The following is a 22,901-nucleotide window of genomic DNA, read 5'->3' on the forward strand; positions in this document are numbered from 1 at the left end:
GTAGCTTGTCAGGTGGAGAGGTATTTCACTCAGTGCATGGGTCATCAAGAGGGTTTGATAGTCTCCACATTTTCAAAGAGCTGAGGTTTATCAAATGGGTGGAGGAACGTGCATTCATGTTCTTACCTTCAGAAGATGACAAGGTTGGGAATAGATGACAGAAGATGACAAGGTTGGGAATAGATGACAGAAGATGACATGGTTGGGAATAGGGTATGTGACATGACCGTTTTCTGACCTGTGTAGTTCAAGGAAACACTCAAAACAAGTAGATACCAGATCCAAAGTTTGAACACACCTACTCGTTCTTTATTAGTTTCTACACTGGATGGAGTCATCATAACTGTGCAATAGACAAACGGAGGGTAAACTGTACTTATTTTGTCTCGTGGGAAACATGTAAGTATCTTCTGTAACTTCTGAAGGCCAGTAATAAGTGAAACACACATCTTCGTCCTGTTCAAAAGTTTTCACCCCCAGCTCTTAATGAATCGTGTTTCCGTCTGGAGCATTAGTGAATGTTTGAACCTTTTGTACTAGTTGTGTATGAGTCCCTCAGTTGTCCGCAGTGTCAAAATCATACAGTCACTGCTGGAAAGTGTTTAAATGTACAAAAGATGCTGGAAAACCAAAGAATGTGCAGACAGTTTAACTGTTCAGGACAAACAAGGGACTCATGAACAAACATCTATTACTTGAGCTTTTATATGAGCTATTGAGAACATATATGGACATATATGTTTTAGATGTTATATATATATATATATATATATATATATATACTGTATATACACACACATATATATATATATACACACACACACACATATATATATATACACACACACACACACCCACACACACACACACATAGTTCCGTCCTTAAATAAATAAATACATATTTTAGTAATTTTCTATACATGTACAAAAATCGTCTACAATTGATTTAAATATTTAGTCTATGCTTTTAATTATAAGCCAATATATTTGTTTTTATTATATTTTTTTCTTTTAAGATCATGAAAACCTATATTCAGCCTAAATTGTGACAAATCTAAAAATCCTTTAAGAATAATTAAAAAAATTAAACTTTACAAAAGTAACATTTTTGGCAATGTGGAAAAAATAAATAAATATAAAGTTAATATTATAAAGCCAGTTCTGAGGTGAGAGAGAGAGCTTCTGTTTCTAAAATAGACATTTTCCTTTTTAGCTTGAGGACACTGACAGAAATCCAGTTTAGACCTGCAGATTTCTCAGAGGATTTTCCATCTGCCCATAGTTTTATCAAGTTTAGAGACAAGCTATTTATTAATACTCTATTAGTAATGCAATTTAATTTAAGACAGACTTTTTTATTTTTTCCAGGGATTTTTTACACTATGTCTGTGAGCTAATGGTTGAAAAAACACACATAAAATGTTTGACAGGAGTACAGGAATCAAAGCTGTCAGAATAATCGCCCTCCCTATCCACCGACAAAAGGGGGTTTAACTCTATGAGTCCCAGAGCAGTGAGCCGGTTACTGTCAGGATACTGGCACACTGAGCTCTGACAGAGTCTAGAGAGGGTATTACTGCGTTATTCACAGATTATATGCCTGGCCGCAATGAAACTTTGCCTGTTCTGCCTCTAGCTCTTTCATACAGAGATATCACACACCATGAGGATGTAACTGGACCTCAATGATTGCACTGGGTTATTAAGGAGACGAACAGTACAGACAGCAGTCAACATTTTGGTAAGGAACCACTATAATAAATGCCTGTTACATTTTCAGATGATATTCGTTATTTTCTTGGACACAAGAAAGCAGATTTATATTTTGTGTTACAGCTGTTGATATAATGTGAAGTTGAAAAGTTTATATCTTTACGATAAAGAGTAAAATAAAATATTAATAGAATTATGTGCTAAATATGATATTAATATAATATTTAATTAATAATTTAATTATTTTTTATTAATATTTGTAGCAGCACAGAAGGAGTTTTTAAAACGTGACTTTAAAAAACATGGATGAAAATGTGCATTCAATTGTAAAAAGAAGGATAACATCATTATAAAATAAAATGTAAATATTTCTCAGTAAAATTCCCTGGTGTAACAGCAGCAGCATGCTTGTGTCACACTGAAGTGATTTTGTAGCAGCTTCAGGGCTGAAATGTACAGGCCACGTGCATGACAGCCTCAGGAGAGTTCATAGAATATGCCCTTTCTGACCCCTCAGCATTTCTACAGTCAAGGTGTATTGCAAAAAAATCAGTTAAATTGGATGAACTGCACTATTAATCACTGCAATAAACTATTATCTACTATATACTTATGTTTCCTCAGGAGTAAAGACACATTGATTATTAAAACAAAAAGCTATACAGGGCTATGCATTACAGTGATTTTAGCATGGATAAGAAGTTTTCATAGCCTAAAAAAACGTATTGTTTTAAAATTACTGTAATACACAGTCACACTTGGCTAACTGTTTTAATGAAAGTTTTATTTTGCATTTGCATTGTCTGTCCGACTACTATAAGACAGGCAAGTGGACTTTAATACAGTCATGATGTGATGTCAAAAAATAAATACACTATTTTAAGGACATATTTCCAGTTATGTGTTAAACAGTAAAACAGACATCTGATTGGTTTGTAGAGTGGCGGTGAATAAGCAGGAAGGATGCAGTGTGGTGTGATGCTGTGTGTCCTGCTGCTGATACTGTCCTCTAGTGCTAGAAACCAGAAGAGAAGAAAAAACAGACAGAAGCCAGACAACAGTGTCATGCAGAATGAAGTCAAAAGTAAGAAACACTATTTTTCTGTCTGCCTTTCTGTCTACCTGTTTGTCTGTCTGTCCATCTTTCTTTTCTGTCTGTCTGTCCATTTTTTCTACCTGTCTATCTTTCTCTTCTGTCTGTCTTTCCATTTTTCTACCTGTCTGTCCGTCTTTCTCTTCTGTCTGTCTCTTCGTCTTTCTCATCTGTCTGTCTGTCTGTCTTACTACCGTCTGTTTATCTTTCTATTCTGTCTGTCTTTCTACTGTCTGTCTGTCTGTCTGCCTTTCTCTTCTGTCTGTCTGTCTGTCCATTTTGCTCTTCTGTCTGTTTGTCCGTCTTTCTCTTCTGTCTGTCTGTCTTTCTCTTCTGTCTGTCTATCTCTGTCTGAATGTCTTTCTACCTGTCTGTCTGTCCGTCTCTGTCTGAATGTCTTTCTACCTGTCTGTCTGTCTTTGTCTTCTGTCTACCTGTCCATCTTTCTCTTTTGTCTGTCTGTCTTTCTACTTGTCTTTCAATCTGTCTGTCTGTCCATCTTTCTCTTCTGTCTGTCTGTCTGTCTTTCTACTTGTCTTTCTATCTGTCTACCTGTCCATCTTTCTGTTCTGTCTGTCTGTCTTTCTACTTGTCTTTCTATCTGTCTGTCTGTCCGTCTTTCTCTTCTGTCTGTCTGTCCATCTTTCTTTCCTGTCTTTCTGCCATCTGTCCATCTTTCTCTTCTGTCTCTCTGTCTGTTTTTCTCTTCTGTCTGTCTTTCTCTTCTTTCTGCCTGTCTGCCTGTCTACTCTAATCTGTAATATCTTAATTTATTTTTCCTGCAGCTCTGTTCTGTCCAGTGGAGTTGGCGTTTTTAGTGGACAGTTCAGAGAAAGCCAAAATGCTTCTGTTTGAGAGGCAGAGGGAGTTCGTGGTGCGCTTCAGCACCAGGCTGATGCAGCTACAGGTGTCGGGCTGGCGTATGCGGGTGAGACTCGCCCTCCTGCAGTACAGCAGCACCGTCTCAGTGGAGCACAACTTCCGCGACTGGCAGGACATTGACGTGTTCCACAGCCAAGTGGATGCCATGACTTACATCGGCCATGGCACCTACTCAGCTTACGCCATCTCAAACGCCACTCGGCTCTTCACCCGCGAGACGTCGCCCAGCAGCCTAAGAGCAGCGCTTCTGTTGACGGAAGGGGTGGACCACCCGCGCAGCCCCAGTGCTGTGAGTGCAGCCGCAGATGCCAAGAACCACAACATCCGTATGTTTGTCATTGGGCTGTCGGGATCCACACGAGATGAGCAGGACAATGGTAGACTGAGGTCCATCGCCAGCGCACCGCCTCAGCAGCACCTGTTCAGCCTCACTGACCCACAGCTGGATGACAAGCTCTTCAGGGAACTGGTGAGTGTTTAGAGACAGGGCAGTTTTCACCTAGAAGACGTGAAAGATGGACGGGTACAGTACCTAAAGCTCAAAAGGTGGTAAAATGGAAAAACATACATTGAACAAGCACTAATCTAAACACTGGGGGAGCTGTAATAAATCATATCATGCACATAATCTATGTGATTAATAAACTATGGTCGTAAAAAGTAATTTTAATACATAATTATCATCACATATGAAAAACATCACAGTCCCCTCAAAATATGTATGTATCTGTTAATGGTTTACAATTTTGTTCAGTTCAGTCTACAATGCTCTATTTTCTCTTTTACAGAGTGAACTTGCGAACACAGTTGTAAGTATAGTTATTTCATAAAAACATTTTAAAGTGTATACGTTTGTTTTTCAAGTAAATATGATTTACTTTTTACAAAATGATGTATTTTGATTTACAGTCATTTTGTGATAAAGATCAGCTGGCTGTACTGACCGTATTCCACTGAGAATATTGATTTGAGTTGAAATAGTTTTAGTACAAAATAAAATAAAATAAAATATCCTGCGGTGCCACATAATACAGTAATGTCATATCATTCATCTCTAAGGGTTTTTTTCCCCTCTGTTACAGTGTCCACAACCCAAATCTTGTCAGTGTGAAAAAGGAGAGAGAGGTCCTCCCGGAAATCCAGTGAGTTTATATCAACACTGTGTATATTTCCACAGTCAATTCTCATCATATCACATCCAGCTATGTCTGCAGATTAATAAAACTGTACAATTTCTGTAGATATTCATAATTACAAAAGCACCAACATGATTAATCCGTCTATAAAATATAAAATACATTTTGACTGAAATAATATATATATACAGTATATATATACACTGGAGTTCAAAAGTTTAAGATCAATAAGATTTTTTAATGTTTTTTAAAGACGTTTCTTCTGCTCATCAAGGCTGTATCTATTGGATAAAAAATACAAAACAAAACTGTAATTTTGTGAAATATTATTGCAATTTAAAATAAGAGTTTTCTGTTTCAATATACTTGAAAATATAATTTATTCCTGTGAAGCAAAGCTGAATTTTTAGCATCATTACTCCAGTCTTCAATGTCACATGATCCTTCAGAAATCATTCTGATATGCTGATTTATAATCAATGTTGGAAACAGTTGTGCTGCTTAATAATTTTTGGGACATATACTTATTTCAGGATTCCTTGATAAATGAAAAGTTAAAAAGAACAGTGTTTATTCAAAATATAAATTTTATGTTACAATATACACACTATTTTTTTCTTTATTTTGATACTTTTTAAATTCAGCAAGGATGTGTTAAATGGATAAAAAGTGACATTAAAGACTTATATTGTTAGAAAATATTTCTATTTTAAATAAATGCTGTTCTTTTTGACATTTTATTCATCAAAGAAAAAAGTGAGCGTGTTTCATCCTGACTGTACAGTGTTTCACAGAAGACAGCCTGATGGTGAAGTGCTCTGCTCCGGGTGTGTGTTCACGGTGTGTGTGTGTTCACTGCTGTGCGTGTGCACTTTGGATGGTATAAATGCAGAGCACTAATTCCGAATATGGGTCACCATACTTGGCCACATGTCACGTCACTTAAGTGCTATAGATGATATCAGACAGCAGGACAATGAAACTTACTTTCACTCTGTCTCCGTTCTGTAGGGCGGGAAAGGAGAATGTGGCGCCCCAGGGATGAAAGGAGATCAAGTAGGTTTTATGAAATTATTTCTCTGGATCTGTGGTCTGTATGTGTCATGATGATCCTATCTTTAATTCCCACAGGGCCCGGACGGACCCCCAGGACCACGTGGACCACGAGGAGATCAGGTTGCCTTTATCAAGTTTGTGATATATGCATGAATTTACCTTGATTTATCATTATGATTTGTTGCGTTGTGGCATTAGTTCTGTTATGTAAAAAAAAGAATGATTTGAATATTATATTATTAATGATTGTAAAATCTAAATAAATTAAAACTGAAAAACTATTTCTTTTGATAAAAAATCCAGAAAATAATTGTCAAATGTACAGTATAAAACTCATCACTGTTACTACAAATATATTAACTCTAATAATTATTTCTGAAGGATCACGTGACACTGAAGTAATGGCTGCTAAAAATTCAGATTTTTTATATAAAATATATTATTATATATTAAATATATTCTATTTAAACGATTTAATATATGAAAATACATTTTAAATTAATAATATTTCACAATATTAGGTTCCTGTTTTACTGTATTTTGAAATGCAGCCTTGTTTTTGAAACTTTTCAAAAACATTTAAAAAATCTAATCGACCTCAAACTTGAATATGACATAATATGATATATCTGTTTTATTTTATTTTTTTATTATTTCATTCAGACAGGATTATTTTTTATTATTATATTCAATATTGATAATGGGCTTTTGCATTACAGTAATACGAATTTGAGTTGAAAATTAATGTAAAAAATGGTCTAATTTTTAATGAAGTCTAATTTTCTTCATGCAAAATTGAATCGTATTTTTTCGGTCACACTTTATTTTAAGGTCGAATTTTCGCTATTAATAAACCATTAACTATGACTTTTGCCTCAATAAACCTCTAATTTGCTGCTCATTAATAGTTAGTAAGCTAGTTGTTATGTTTAGGTATTGGGTAGGATTAGGGATGTAGAATATGGTCGTGCAGATCATGTGCTTTAGAAGTACTAATAAACAGCCAATATGTTATTAATAGGCATGCTAATAAGCAACTAGTTAATAGTGAGAATTGTTCCCTATACTAAAGTGTTACCATTTTTTCTTTTGAATTATGGGTGACATATAAGCAGAAAATTTCAGACTTTTGATCCCACTTCAATATCTGGAAATCTGCATATTTCCAGACAGAAGAATAGCACAACCTTATAATGAAGTATATCATTCTTATAAAGTAAGAGTAACGCACCTCCCAAGTGCAGGTTTACACAGTCGGACGATCGCTCCTGTCCCTGCACTAATGGAATGTGATCGAGGGATTAAGTGCTGTTCTTACACTAATGTAACATAGCTAAAGCTGTGAATCCAGGCCTACAGGCCATTGTTCCTCTTTGACGGCTGTCTTTGTTCCTCTGGATTAGCATAAGGACAGGGGTTACTATCTCCTGCCCTCCTCCTTCAGTCTCTGTCCCTGTGCTTTTGGTGTGATGACAGCAGCCTCCGTTTTTTGACCTGATTCAGATTTAGAGAGCTTCAGTTTCCCACACAGTCTATTCTCTGGTGACGGGGAATCTGTCTGGCTGTCATGTGTCCAATGAAAACACATCATAAGTTATGGCACGGCTAGCTTTATTATCCTTGTCTGTTTCAGTTTTTGTGAGGCAGCTACAATTTGTGGAAGCAAGCTGACCAATTTGGGTCAAGGTCTGCATAAAACAGTTTACGCGGTTTAACGAAATAGTCTACAGAAATACATGCAATTCTGAAAATGCACAACAGCGATATGAATGTATATGCATTTATTGGTTACACTTTATTTCGATAGTCCACTTTAGACATTCTATTAACTATAAGTAACTTTGTAACTACATGTCAACTACATGTCAAATTCTGATTGTATAACTCGCAATTGCAAATTTATATTATGCAATTTCGAGAAAAAAGTCAGAAATGTGAGTTCATATCTCGCAATTCTGACTCGGTTACTCGTAATTGCGAATTTTTATCCTGCAGTTCTGTCTTCACAACTTGCAATTCTATGAAAAAAAGTCAGAAATTAACTCGCAAAAACTCACAATTGCAAGACAAAAGTCAGAATTGGGAGATAAAAAGTTGCAATTCTTCTTTTATTTTTTATTCAGCGGCAGAAACAGGCTTCCATAAAGAACAGCATCATCTTCTGGCCGATTTTCACAAAATTTATTGCACATACTAATTTTTACACACTGTACAAATATGCAGTATTTTAACGGCCAGCTATTCAGATTTGAAGTTATTACCTGTTAAAATTTGATTGGCTGTAGCCGAGCCATATTATGTTATCAGATCCACAGTCCACTATATGGTTACAGCGTTATTAAGGATTTTCATTTGTAATGCCCCACATAGGTACAATGTTGACATCTGAATGTCCTGTTGTCTAAGTGTGTCATAGCTCAGTTTTGAACTTTTTACCAGCACCATGCCTTGCTGATATGTGCCAAATTTAGTAAAGATCGGACGAATGATCTATGACAAATTCCTATAAGTAGGTTAACTTAATTTAAGATTTGAGTTCTATGAGTTGTATTTTCTAAGTGAAGTTAATTACTAAACATAGAACAGGAATCTAGGTCAAGATGTGTCTGTAATACGGCCCCTGTATCAGTAATACTTTATTTTTTAAAAAGCATGTATGCTATCATTATGAATGAATTTGTAATGACAGTCCTTTAACATATCAAAACACACACTCTGTCAGTACAGTCAGCTCATAGATGAAGTGTAATTAGTTTGAAGTGAATTATATAATATAGACCAATACTTGAATGCCTGTGTGTTGCAGGGACTGAGTGGAAACCCTGGCGACTCTGGCCCTGAGGGCCCCGTCGGACCTAAAGTAAGGAGACTACCTCTCACCATTAGGATGTGATGTGATATTATGAACGATAAACATGAAAATGATACGACATGGAATGACAGTGACATCTATACAGGGTAAGCGAGGACCTAGCGGACCCACCGGCCCTCCAGGGGACCCAGGGGTTGGGTTTCCTGGTGCAAAGGTAATCGAATGACAAGAATTCTGAAGGATCATGTGACACTGAAGACTGCAGTAATGATGCTGAAAATTCAGCTTTGCATAACAGGAATCAATTACATTTTAAAATATATTACAATAGAAAACAGCCATTTAAAATAATAATAATACTATTTCACAATATTATTGTTTTTACTGTATTTTTTATCAAATAAATGCAGCCTTGGTGGGCATAAGAGACTTGAACAATTAAAAACATCTCATCAAATCCTAAACGTTTGAATGGTAGTGTATCAATATGCATTTATTATTGTATAATTATAATGGAATCATATTTTTGCATACTCTTTGTGTTTTGAAAGGGGGAAAAGGGTGGCCAAGGCAGACCTGGGCCGACTGGGCCAGTTGGTATCGGCGAGCCAGGACTGCCTGTAAGTGATATGTCAGAACCACTAGAGGGAGATACACATCCTCAGCCATGAGTTACACTGTAACAGGCAACTATCAGACATCTTATCCACTGTATATGTATATATAATATACTAATATTTAGTATCTGTTTGTTAGGGCCCACCAGGACCTTCAGGAGTTCAAGGCAACCAAGGGTTTCCCGGAGAGGGTTTACCAGGACCAAAGGCAAGAGTTAACAACAAAAACAACAAAAAACTTCATCTAACTTGAAATTTACATGCAATTAAGTGTCTGAAAATATTACATTCAGTTCACATTTAAGTACATTATGTAATAATCAGTATTTTACAAGGCTCTGCTCATTAGCACTGATGTGACTGGTTGAGCTCTATGAGTTAATCATGTACTGATGCACTGTTGTTCACCACATTTCAGGGTGACAGAGGATTTGAGGGTCCTAAGGGTGGACGTGGACCTCCTGGGATTAGCATCAAGGGTGATAAGGTATAGTATAATCTCAGTTTAATAAGAAACATGCTGTTGTCGAGTGTAATAAGATCCAGCAATAAGACACTAGTTGTTCCTTACTTCTGCAGGGTAACACAGGGGAAGCGGGTTTGCCTGGACTGATGGGATTTCCAGGAGTTGGGCTCCAGGGTGAAAAGGCAAAGAGAAGTTCTTATCTATCCATAGGCTGCATCCTACATTATTTTATAGGAAATCATAGTACGGTTTTAATTTTGCAAACACTTTTTGATATGGTGTTTCTCGCTGCAGGGAGACCCGGGACCCATAGGACCACCTGGCCCAAGAGGCCCTCCTGGAGTGGGCATGGTGGGAACTAAGGTACATTGTGTGTGTGTGTTTATTTTTTAGATTACCCACTGAGCAAAGGTACGTCCAAACGACGTCATTTCAACGTCTTTTTCGGACGTTGAAATGACGTCCCCTGAAGAGCCAGAATGAAAGTTTTTATGACGTCTTTTTTCAACGTCTTTTGGACGTCCACAGGACGTCTTTAAGAGGTTAAAATTTAGTTCAGATGTGGTCTGATATTAAATGCAAGAAACTGTATCTTTAGAGAGTATTCTGAATAAGTACTTTCAATCCATATTATCATAAGTAAAGCACATTTAAATGAATAGGTCACCCAAAAATAACTTCTTTTTTTACAAAAATGTGAAATGTTGCCTTGGCACCTAACAGAAATGAATAAGTTGAAGTTCTAAAATTACTAAAAATAAAGCTGAATTAAAAAATATATTAAAGCTAAACAGAAATAAAAAAAACAAACAACACTGACAAAAGCATATAACAAAAGTGCTACATTTTAAATTAAATGAAAATATTATTTTAAATTATATGAAAATTTAATTTCGTAAATGTACAGTATATTCAAATTTGATCCCAGGGTGATCAGGGCTTTCCAGGAGAATCTGGACCACAAGGTGAGAGAGGAATAGGAGAACCAGGACCAAAAGTATGTAAAATTTTAATGTCCTTACAAACTAAATCAAATATTATCTGTTTCTATATTTTCAATATACACTATTGAGTAAACACCACCAAAATGTTTTGTGTAATAGCGATATATTGGTTTTATGACTTTAGGGAGAACCAGGCCCAGACGGAGCACCTGGTATTCCTGGTATCCCAGGTGAAGATGGATCTGTGGGTCCAAAGGTAGGACACAACATCCTGGGTCACAGATTTAATTTAAAATTTAACCAGTGGTTTGGCTTTAAAAAATTAATGAATGTCATATGAAGTCATATGCTGTTTTAAGGTGTGGCTAAGAAATATCATTCTTTCTTATCTGTTTTATGAGTGCAAATATAGAAAAGCATCTAATAAAGCTTTGGGATTTCACCACAGCATGCACTGAATTCCTGTTTATATGTGTTTACTCCCCTGGCATTTCTATATTCTGTTCATTATGTTAGGGTGAGGTGGGTTTACCTGGTGCTCGAGGTTCAGAGGGCTCAGCCGGGAGAGGTATTCCTGGTGAGAAGGTACAATGATGTTCTGATAGGTTTTTTTAGTTACCACAACCATATGCGTAGATCAAGTTATAACTGATATGTGCATGCAGCTCTTATGGACAAACAGTGAATCACAGCATACATTCATTAACATTGAGTCACGCTTGTAAATGGCCATTTCCAGAAACTAATATTTGCCCTTTTGGGTGACAATGAGGGTAATATATTTCCTGCCATTAAATGCAAACTTTACATTACAGTATACATTTACTGAATTTACTGATTCAAAGTCAGTTTAACACAGGTTGTAACCATTTCAAATGATGGAAATATGTCTGACACCAGATATTTTATATGATTATTTTAGGAATATTACAAAACCAGCCAGGTCAAGTTTGTATTTCACATTAAAATTATAATTTTTTAATTTTTTATAATTATTTTTAAAGAAAGTACATTGGACAAAATAAAGACATTTATAAAGTTACAAAATATTTCTATTTCAAATAAATACTCTTCATAATAAGTAGAAATAATTGATAAAAATAAGAATGAGCAGCAAATCAGCATATTAGAATGATTTGTGAAGGATCATGTGACACTGAAGACTGGAGTAATGATGCTGAAAATACAGCTTTGCATCACAGAAATAAATGATCTTTTAAATTACTGTACATTTTTGATTAAATAAATCCAGGTTTGGTGAGCAGAAAAGACTCTTTGAAATAAAAGAATCTTTGTAAAAATGTAATATTGTAATACAATTTTTATATTGTTTTACATTTTCACTGAGAATGAGAATAAAAATTCCTCTAAATATATGCTGCCACAAAAAAATAAATAAATAAAAAAATACAAATCCTGAGTCCTTAGAGACTTTTAAAGACCTTTTAGACTTTTGAGACATTTTCTCTATGCAGAATATGATATCTTATTTTTGCATTTAGATTTTGGGGTAAAATGTGATCTGGACTTTTCTTTTTGTCTCAAAATAAAATCATATGTTATTTACAACCAAAAAAGCTGAACAATACTCAAATACTGTCCCATCTGAATGTACTAAAGTGGAAAATGTCACTGTAAATTGTGTTTGTGAATCTCTCCACAGGGGGACCGAGGGGACAGAGGACCTCTGGGTCTCCCAGGAAGTGCAGGAGCAGCAGGACCCCCAGGGGCCAAGGTGGGTGGGACAGTGACAGAGCTTAAAAACATACAATCTGGTTTTGCATTGGGAATGTGGAGGTTAATGTCCAGGTCGTTGTGTTTAGAGGTTTGGAATGTCAGATGACTTTTAAAGTCCCCATGAAATCAAAATTAAAGTTTTTTGGGTGTTAGTATCAATATGTTAGTCTTAAGGTTATCTATAAGGCAGTGTGCTCCAAAACAGTGACAAAATTCGTATTTAGAAGATATAAGCATTCAAAGCTTGCAGTTAGTCACTTCCGCCAAAACGGCTCAACGATTTTTTTGACGTCACATCGTACTTCAGCTTCTCATGAAACTTTCTGTCCAATCAAATGCTCTCTAGAAGCTTGTACAGAACTCATATCAAACCGTGACCACAAAACCGAGGTACGTACCGAATCATGACTTCTGTGAACCGTTACACCACTATTAGGCATACTAGAAACTTCCAGGCAGGTTTGTTGAGGCAAGTTGGAGCTTAAACTCTGCAGGACACCGGCCCCCCAGGACCGAGTTTGGAAAAACCCTGGTTTAGAACAACAAGGATTAAGCACTTGACGAAAAGCCCTTTGGTGTTAGAAGTGACATGGGAGTCCATGATTTAGATGGAATTATTCGACCTTGTCAAGGAGCTACAGCAAGATCTCCAACACCAAAGTCAAAAAGCAGCTGTTGCTGGTCTCTGCAAGACAACAACATCCCATGAAAGTGAAGTGCACACTCCAATAAAGAGAGACCATTGGTGCGTCCAAAATCGCGTACTTATGCACTATTCTATGACGTTTTGTAATATAAATAGTGTGAGTAGTGCGTTCACATTGAAAATTCCAAAAAGAAAAAGTTGCACTTTAAATACCCGGATGATGCACTTAAATAAACGAAAAAAAACGGTTCCAGTGTGGAATGTTGGACACTTTATGCACTCAATTGTCGCAGCTTTAATTACGTAGCGTAGGGGGAGGGGCTATTAGACAGGTATTCACCTGAGCTAAATTCCATGTGTCATAGCAAATGTCAATGTGATAATTTAGTTTTTATTTTTATTGCAAAGTTATAACAATTCTGTTTTGTTTTTTTTTGCCTTGTCATTATGGGGTATGGACCGTAGATGTGATGTGTACAAAAATAATTTCAAGCATTTTAGCATAAGGCTGCAACATAACAACATGTTAAAACAACGAAGGTGTCTTGAATACTTGCTGAATACAGTGTACATACTTGCAATATACACTTTATGTCATTGCCCTGTTGTTTAGAACTTTGCACAGTATAACACCGTATTGCCAAACCCTATGTATTACTATTGTTGAGGTATCTAGTCAACAAAAGTTATCACTTTTATTTCTGTAGCACTTTTTAGGATACAGATTTCAAAGCAGCTTCACAGTAGTAAACAGGAAAACAGCAGAATCAATTATGGAGACTCAGTTATTGAGACAATTCAAAATCTTCTGTAGGCAGCTCTAAAAAGGAAATAGTGACATTATTCAGCTCAAGTCGATTCAGTGTTGGTTCTAGTGCCAGAAGTGTAGCTCCAAATTTAGTTCAGTATTCTTTCTGTGCAATACACTACACTATGTGCATTGCTTTGTGACAGTGATAGCAATAAAAACTTGGTCAGGGTTGCTGCAGGATTTTTAAAGTCCCCATGAAATCAAAATTAAAGTTTTTTTGGGTGTTAGTATCAATATGTTAGTCTTAAGGTTATCTATAAGGCAGTGTGCTCCAAAACAGTGACAAAATTCGCATTTAGAAGATATAAGCATTCAAAGCTTGCAGTTCGTCACTTCTGCCAAAACGGCTCAACGATTTTTTTGACGTCACATCGTACTTCAGCTTCTCGTCAAACTTTCTGTCCAATCAAATGCTCTCTAGAATCTGAAGCGCCCGCCCCCTACACTATAAAATCGGTCACTTGTCCACAGCATTAGTATTTTCTGTACAGTGAATGGCACGTAGTGCACTATATAGGGGACAGGGAACGATTCAGACAGTGTAACTATGCTTTCCATTGAGGAAAAAAAGAAGTCTGGTTTCGCGCTGTGTCACGCTAACCATCGCACCGCACACACACTCTGCTCCGGTCCAGAGACACGATAGCACGGAGCGGATCACATGCGCGAGTCGGCGCATACCACAAAATTTATCGGACCTATTTGAATTCTACACAGAATGCTAGATTTTTTAGCAATATGGATGAGATTGTGGCTGGCATACCCTGTCAAATGCGGCTTTACGGAGCTCAACGGCTCTGAACGGCTCTAGCCCAAGCTGTGATATAAACGAACGCTATTGGCTATTTTAAAAAGGGGCGGGGCTGCTTGATATGTCCTGCCCTGTCTTCCTGTTTCAGTTAAAATGACGTCAACACATAGAGTAACGCTGCGTGTTTCTAAGCAATTCAGGGGACCTTTAAAGAGTTCATTAAAGGTCTTTAGGGTTTGGTTGTACACTTTTATGGCTGCTCATAATCAGTCCTTTAACAGTCATGCTGGTTGTGAGAATATTCACACATAAAACCCATAAACTCATAAAATACATTGAAAATCAAAAATATATTCCCTGGTCTCTGATCTCTCACCATCCATGTTGTTCTTATATACTCTATAAACATGTTTTAAAAACTGGTAATAAAAGATTTTGTTTATGCCTAGGGAGAACCAGGAAGTTTAGGTATGATGGGTTTACGAGGACCTCCAGGTCGAGGATTACCTGGTTCAAAGGTACGTATATGTCTCACTAGGTTTAAACAGTGATAGATACTATTCACACAAAGTGTAAAAAGAAGTAATATTTGTACTAAAGGTAAATATCTGCACAACAATGGGTGCCTTTGCCAACAGGGTTGGCTATTTGCATTCTAACCTAATGTCATAAATTACTGTATGTTTTGTACATATGCTCTTAATCATTATGTTGGTTGTGTGTTTTTTTTTGTTAGGGAGAGCCAGGACCTGCAGGCCCCACGGGTCCTGTTGGAGAGCCAGGTGTTGGGACCACAGGCCCTAAGGTTATAGCCTCAAAGACTATTACTATATGGTTTAATATGATTCTTTTTGACCTAATAAAATCTATGTTGGCATGTCTCAGGGTGACAGAGGAAGTCCAGGACAAGTGGGGCCACAAGGAATGAAGGGGGAGGGTTACCCCGGACCACAGGTGCGTAAAAGGAGACAAAGACTTTGATAAGAACAACACAAAAAACAAAACCAGTAATATCTATACATATGATATATTCTCAGGGGCTTCCAGGGTTGCCTGGGCCGCCAGGTGAAGTTGGACCTGAAGGACAAGGAATTCCTGGACCAAAGGTATTTGTCATTTTTCAATTCACAATAAATGATTATTCTGTCTTACAGAAAGTCCGCAAAGTCTAGTCTAGTAGTTCGGCTAAACTGATGTAGTTGTTGTTTTCAGGGAGACCGGGGCTCACCTGGAACGACCGGCCCTTCAGGGCCTCCAGGGATTGGACTGATGGGACCAAAGGTTCAATAACACTTCTTAAAATAAATTGTGCATCGGCTCAGAATATATTCAACATTGATTAATATGAAATTTTTATAGGGTGCAGTTGGCCAGCCTGGTGCTCCTGGTCTTCCAGGACCTCAAGGAGAGGGAATTCAGGGTCCCAAGGTAAGGACCAAAGGCCTTACTATAGCTCAATCAGCTTGGACAACAAGCAAAACACTTTACCATACAGAAGCTTAGACCTCTAAATTAACATTTTGTGATCACAGGGAGATCCTGGGTTTCAAGGGCCCCCTGGCCCTAGAGGGCCTCCAGGTGATGGTCTGCCTGGAGAGAAGGTACGAGATAGGCAAACACTGACTGATTGTATTATATGTCAGTGTAGTTAATACTATGTTACTTTTCAAATGCAATGCTAAATTAACAAAATCTGATGGTTTCAGGGTAACAGGGGCCTAGCAGGGGAACGTGGGAGAAAAGGAGAGGGAGGAGAACATGGAATGCCTGGACAAACAGGAGCCAAGGTAATATCCAGTTACCAGGTTCACATTCAGTTCCAGTTAACGTTTGAATCATTTGCCAGACAGAGTTGTAGTCAAGACTGGCTCATTTGAGTCCAAGTCAAGGTTGAGACCAGAGTAGAGTCCAAGTCCAGACAAAGACCTAAAGATAGTCTGAATGGACAACATACCACTATCCGCAAGCATGTTTTAGTACTCAAGACCGGACTTGGTCTCGAATCCGAGTCAAGACAGAGTCCAAACCAGAAACAGACTTGAGACAGAGTTGAGTTTTGAGCACTACAACACTGTTTCTGGGTTAAAAGCACATGAAAAACCATTAACCTTACACCAGAGATATTCAACTATTCAACTGTCCTGCAGTTTACCTCCAGTCCTAATCAAACACACTTGAATCAGCTTATCAGGGTCTTTAAAGTTGCTTAAAAAAATCACAGGTAAGTGTGGTGAAGAAATAAACTTTGCAGGACAGTGGGTCTCCAGGAGCAGGGTCGAAGACCTCTTGAGTTACACTATAAAAACACTGTAACATACAGATACTTGAAACGTCTTCAATACATTATATCAATACATTACTATAATAGGCTCCAGCAGCATCTACTATCCAACATTGCACATGGACATCAGGATAATCTGAGGAAATTGCTCAAATTTCATAAAATTCATGGCCTGGGGTAAAGTTTTGTTGCGGACCAAAAAAAGGTCCATTGTCCAATGTCAGTAGTGTAGCGATGCATGAAGTCACTTTCAAACCAAGAAGTCTTCTGTCACAAATTTGTGTGAAGAACTTGGACCCGATGCAAAATATGCGAGGGAACGTCTTTCGCCTTCATGTGAAATTCCCAATCACGTAGATTCCTACTGAAATTACTGTATTTTGCCTGTGAAATTTGACGAACAACAATAAATGTGACCACACCGCTACACTAATGGAACCACAACAGACTGTAGGCCAGCTTTAATTCAGTATTTACCTCAACCTGAGGTTTCAGGATAATGTAGATTATACCTTGAAAACTGACTCTGTTAATAATAAAATTCAACTTCAATTATAGGGAAAACCAGGAGAGAAGGGAGAGCCCGGCCTATCTGTGAGTCAAAGATTTATATTCAAACTTTTTTTTCAGAACACTGACATCTATTGTGTAAATAACATACATTGAACTTGATCCCACAGAGAGACCAGGTGATCAGAATAATCCGGGAAATATGTGGTATATAACCATCCCTGTTATTCAAGCGAAAAACTATATATAGGTTCTGAATTAGGTGGGGGCACTTACTTTTTGTGCGTTTTCTCTCAGGATGTGGTCTGAAGTGCAGGACGAGTCCTCTGGAGCTGGTCTTTATCATCGACAGCTCAGAGAGTATAGGTCCGGAGAACTTTGATCTGGTGAAGGATTTCGTGAATGCTCTGATCGATCGCGTGTCCGTGAGCCATGAAGCCACACGTGTTGGGGTGGTGCTCTTCAGTCACATGGACGTGGTGGTGACCAGCCTACAACATCTCTCCGACCAGGCAAGTGTTAAAGCTGCTGTGCGCAGGATGCCGTACCTGGGCGAGGGCACCTTCACGGGCAGCGCCATCCACCGGGCCACTCAGCTCTTCCGAGCAGCACGGCCAGGCGTAAGAAAGGTTGCGGTCGTTCTGACGGACGGTCAGGCTGACAAGCGGGATGCAGTGAGGTTGAAAGACGCCGCGGAAGAGGCTCACAATGCTGGGATTGAAATCTTCGTAGTTGGCATCGTGAACAGCAGTGATGCCCAGTATACAGAGTTTAAGATTGAGATGAACATTTTGGCATCTGATCCTGATGAACATTATGTCTACTTGATTGGTGACTTCATGAGCCTGCACAGTACGTACGCCCGTATTTCTTTTAAATACGGTGTAATTGACTAAACATTTTTTTATGCTAACTTGTTGTGATTTTTCAGCACTGGAGAGTAAACTGCTGAGTCAGATCTGTGAGAGTGTTGATGGACCGCTCTTCAGTCTGAACGGCAAAACATTCCCTCCAGTTGAGCCTGAGCCAGTTCCATACAGAACTGAGGCTCCCACCAGGAGTTATTTCATCACAGAGGACAAAGAGGTAATTTTTTAAATTTACTTCTACATAAAGACAGCAATACATTCTGATATAGCAAATAAAGACTCTATATAAACTCATAAGCAAAATAAACTCAGATATAAACTTGGTTCGGAGCCCTGCACATGAAATGCAGAGGGAAAAAAAACCATATTGTGACCATGAATTAAGGATTTGTTCCTGTGACTTAATAGTTTGTTCCCTCATGCTAGCCAGTGTTGGGGAAAATTTATTTTAAAAGTAATGGATTACAGTATTGCGTTACTCCATAAACTAATTGCATTACTTAGTTACATTTTATGGAAAGTAATGCATTACATTACTTTTGAGTTACTTTTTGTCACCTTGGCTGGGCTTGCTTGTTTGTTTTTAAAAACAAAAACCCAAAAGTGCTGCTTATTTGAAAAAGTAACTCAGATATTTCATAAATTTAAATGTAATGCATTACTGGTAAAGTAATCTGATAAATTGCGTTACTTGTAATGTTACCCACAACACTGGTCTTATATTGTGTTCATAATGTGTTAATTCATTTCCTCTTTTTAGTTATATCATGCCCACAATTTAACTAAACTAAATCATCGTCACAATTTACCTAAGATGGGAATGCATTATTAAAATATGGCCATGATTTAACTAAACATGGGAATGAATTAATGAAACATGGCCACAATTGAACTAAAATGATGAAATTTAGTAATCAAACGCGTCAACAGTTTAACTAAAAAGAGTGAAGTAATTATTAAAACATCTCCATGAATTAAAAAAAAGGATTTGTCGCACGATATCTTTTTTTCCCGTGCCATTTGCATGAACCTTACTTAAATGCTATGTGGTGTAGCCAACAAGTCAAATAGTAAAAACATAATTCCCTTACAACTTGAATGCCTGTGAGTATACGCATCTTAACCATTATTATTAAACGTTTTAAAATAGATTTCAGGATAAAAACTAACAAAAGTTTTTATTAATATTAAAAAGCAAATATTAATAAGCAATGAAGCAGTTTTAATCAAAGATTATGCCCTTTAAAAAAAATTTAATTAGAAATTAAAAGCATGCTTGTCATTGACGAAGTGTATAAAATGTCATTATATTTATGAACTGCTTTGTATTTGTATTTTTAAAATGAATAGATCTGATAGTAAAATCACATAGTATCGTGAAATATGAACAAACTTCAACCTTAAAGACACAGATATGGAGAAAAGTGTGCACATGAAATGTTCCAAATTTAATCATAAAATAAGCACTGGCTTAAAGGGGTCATATGATGCGATTTCAATTTTTACTTTCTCTTTTGTCCGAGAAAGAACGAGAGTGCGCGAGAGAATGCAGACAGGGTTTTATGTTTACGCGGCGCGATGCAACGCAACGTGTAAAAAGACAGTATAAGTCATTATAATCAGTAATTATGTCCCCACTGGATGCAACAAATGCCTCGTTTGTAATGGGTTTTCATGTTTTTGTCTCGTCGCTCCGGCTGGACACGCCATCACAGTATGGTGAGGGGCGTAACATTTCCGTCTCACGCTTGAGGTATTCGGCCAATCACAACGCACTGAATAGCTGGCCAATCACAGCACACCTCGCTTTTTCAGACCGATGAGCTTTGTAAAAATCGACGCGTTTCAAAAAGGCGGGGCATAGAGGAGAAACAATAATGTACAGTATGTGGAAAATAATGTGTTTTTTTAACTTTAAACCGCATAAACACATTTCATTACACCAAATACACAAAATAATGTTCTTTTTAGCAGCATCATATGACCCCTTTAATGGTGATATTTTGCTGGAAAGAGCTTGTGTTTCCTTATGAGTTGTGCTGCCCGGTTCAACGCCGCTCAGTCTTTAAATGTCTCTTTTTCACAGGATGCACTTCCAACAGAGTTTGAGATCACTTCTTCTCCAGATGACTATGACGACATGCATATTGACAACAACTGGACGCCCTTTGTTGATGGGTTTTTAAATGAGCTTCCTAAGGTGACAGATGCCCCAGTTGGAGATAAGACGAGACAATCCTCCATCTCAGTATTGGGACCCCAGACACCCATAAACTGGCGGCCTGTTCCAGAAATCAGCCCACCACCACGGACTCTACCTGCACCGGCCCCTCAGCCTAACGATTTCATGAAAGGTAAACACACTTGCTTTCACTACAAATATAGGCCGACTGATGTTTACTCCTGGTATTAACAGGCATTGTCAATGCAATGCAATGTTGTTGTTGTTGTTGTTTTTCAGGGGTAGGCTGTAGGCAGGGATTGGATCCTGGGCCGTGTCGGGAGTACAGGGTTATGTGGTACTACGACCCGGAGGCCAACGCATGCGCACAGTTCTGGTATGGTGGCTGCCAAGGCAACAGCAACCGCTTTGAGACAGAAGACCTTTGTCAAAACATTTGTGTACAGACATAACATACCCTCACAATGAAGCACAGGCCTTCATTCAGCAGATTCACATCAAGCTGTGTCGACTGTGCGATCATGCACTATGCAGATACATTTTCATTGTCGTACATGTGTTTTATGAGACGAGTAGGGATTCCTGCTACACTGACTGTAGATCAGATTTGTCCTTTGGGCCAACACTATTTTAAATATTGTTTACTAGACTAGTGCTGCTCCATTTTCTAGAAAATATCATGTATATTCAAAGTACCACATTTTTCCCTAGTCGCATTGAATGTTTTACGAATTTCTTTATTTTTTAATATTCCTTCCATAGAATACATTTCTGTTAATTGTGATTTCTGTTAAAGGAATAGTTCACCCAAAAATGAGACTTTGCTGAAAATGTACTCATCCATCAAGCCATCCAAGATGTAGATGAGTTTGTTTCTTCAAATGTAGCTTTACATCACTTGCTCAACAGTGGATCCTGTGCAGTGAATGGGTGCCGTCAGAATGAGAGTCCAAACAGTTGGTAAAAACATCTCAATAATCCACAAGTAATTCACACCACTCCAGTCCACATCTTGTGAAGAAAAAAGCTGTGTGTATGTAAGAAGCAAATCCATCATTAAGATGTTTTAACTTTAAACCGTAAATTCTGGCCAAAATATTAGTCTATAATCTATAATAACGCGTCTTCCAGTGACAAAGTCCACTCCAAAATCCACCCACAATTGTTTAGAATTGTTTTGGATTGTTTTCACTTGTAAGTGGGGCTTGATTTGTGCATACAGTATATCTCTCCTGATTCAGACATTCAGAGATTCAGACATGACAACTTTTTCACTGAAGAAAGCAATATTATGCGTAGAGTACTCTTATTTTTAGCCGGAAGCAGTAGTTTGAACTTTTCACTTCACAAGATGTTAATTGATGGACTGGAGTGGTGTGGATTACTTGGATTATTGTGATGTTTTTATCAGCTGTTTGGACTCTCATTCTGACGGCACCCATTCAATGCAGAGGATCCATTGATGATGTAATGCTGAATTTCTCCAAATCTGTTCAGATGAAGAAACAAACTCATCTACATCTTGGATGGACTGAAATGTTCAGTAAATTTCCACTTTTCCTTTAAACACCATTACCAATGCTCGAAGTGGAAAAAAGAGGTGCTAGTACACCCCTTGTTTTCATAAAATAATTGAGTAAATACACATACATATTTGTATTTTATTATTATATAATTATATTTTAATTTCAACCAAAGCGAATGTTGAGAAGCTAACAATATGTCCCTGCTGTATACTGTAAAAAAGCACTGCACAAAAGTACTAATGCTGTGTACAAGACAGCATCAGCCTACTTCTTGCACTGATCATGACAAAATAATGTATGTGTGTCAATCACATATAGATTCTTTTGAGTGCTTGTGTATTTAAAATGCAAAAAGCCTAACATTAAAAATCTGTGTTAAACTCTTAGGGACAGTATTGTATGTTAAATGTGTATTATATTGTTGGATTATTGTGATGTTTTTATCAGCTGTTTGGACTCTCATTCTGACGGCACCCATTCAATGCAGAGGATCCATTGATGATGTAATGCTGAATTTCTCCAAATCTGTTCAGATGAAGAAACAAACTCATCTACATCTTGGATGGACTGAAATGTTCAGTAAATTTCCACTTTTCCTTTAAACACCATTACCAATGCTCGAAGTGGAAAAAAGAGGTGCTAGTACACCCCTTGTTTTCATAAAATAATTGAGTAAATACACATACATATTTGTATTTTATTATTATATAATTATATTTTAATTTCAACCAAAGCGAATGTTGAGAAGCTAACAATATGTCCCTGCTGTATACTGTAAAAAAGCACTGCACAAAAGTACTAATGCTGTGTACAAGACAGCATCAGCCTACTTCTTGCACTGATCATGACAAAATAATGTATGTGTGTCA

At 37.4% G+C, this 22,901-nt stretch overlaps 1 protein-coding gene across 1 annotated transcript; it reads left to right on the forward strand.

Moving 5' to 3' along the window:
- The first annotated feature begins 1,535 nt into the window (after nucleotides 1-1,535).
- Nucleotides 1,536-21,356, forward strand: col28a1a (collagen, type XXVIII, alpha 1a). The gene is made up of 32 exons (XM_016571371.1): nucleotides 1,536-1,741; nucleotides 2,653-2,797; nucleotides 3,592-4,157; nucleotides 4,477-4,497; nucleotides 4,771-4,851; nucleotides 5,836-5,880; nucleotides 5,956-6,000; nucleotides 8,687-8,740; nucleotides 8,838-8,906; nucleotides 9,244-9,312; nucleotides 9,449-9,517; nucleotides 9,728-9,796; nucleotides 9,889-9,957; nucleotides 10,070-10,138; nucleotides 10,704-10,772; nucleotides 10,904-10,975; nucleotides 11,236-11,304; nucleotides 12,383-12,454; nucleotides 15,114-15,182; nucleotides 15,401-15,469; nucleotides 15,550-15,618; nucleotides 15,702-15,770; nucleotides 15,877-15,945; nucleotides 16,024-16,092; nucleotides 16,197-16,265; nucleotides 16,371-16,451; nucleotides 17,504-17,539; nucleotides 17,626-17,662; nucleotides 17,753-18,307; nucleotides 18,387-18,541; nucleotides 20,411-20,678; nucleotides 20,786-21,356. The coding sequence occupies exons 2-32, from the start codon at nucleotides 2,677-2,679 to the stop codon at nucleotides 20,956-20,958; spliced, it is 3,417 nt and encodes a 1,138-aa protein (XP_016426857.1). The 5' UTR covers nucleotides 1,536-1,741; nucleotides 2,653-2,676; the 3' UTR covers nucleotides 20,959-21,356.
- The last annotated feature ends 1,545 nt before the right edge of the window (nucleotides 21,357-22,901 follow it).

The sequence above is a fragment of the Sinocyclocheilus rhinocerous genome, unplaced genomic scaffold, assembly GCF_001515625.1.
Source record: "Sinocyclocheilus rhinocerous isolate Xijiao unplaced genomic scaffold, SAMN03320098_v1.1 scaffold21, whole genome shotgun sequence".
NCBI lineage: Eukaryota > Metazoa > Chordata > Actinopteri > Cypriniformes > Cyprinidae > Sinocyclocheilus > Sinocyclocheilus rhinocerous.

Coding starts and splice junctions, on each gene's coding strand:
- col28a1a (XM_016571371.1), top strand. CDS start 2,677: ATGCAGTGTGGTGTGATGCTGTGTGTCCTGCTGCTGATACTGTCCTCT. Junction 9,518..9,727: donor AGGGTTTACCAGGACCAAAG/GCAAGAGTTAAC, acceptor ACCACATTTCAG/GGTGACAGAGGATTTGAGGG. Junction 9,958..10,069: donor TTGGGCTCCAGGGTGAAAAG/GCAAAGAGAAGT, acceptor TTCTCGCTGCAG/GGAGACCCGGGACCCATAGG.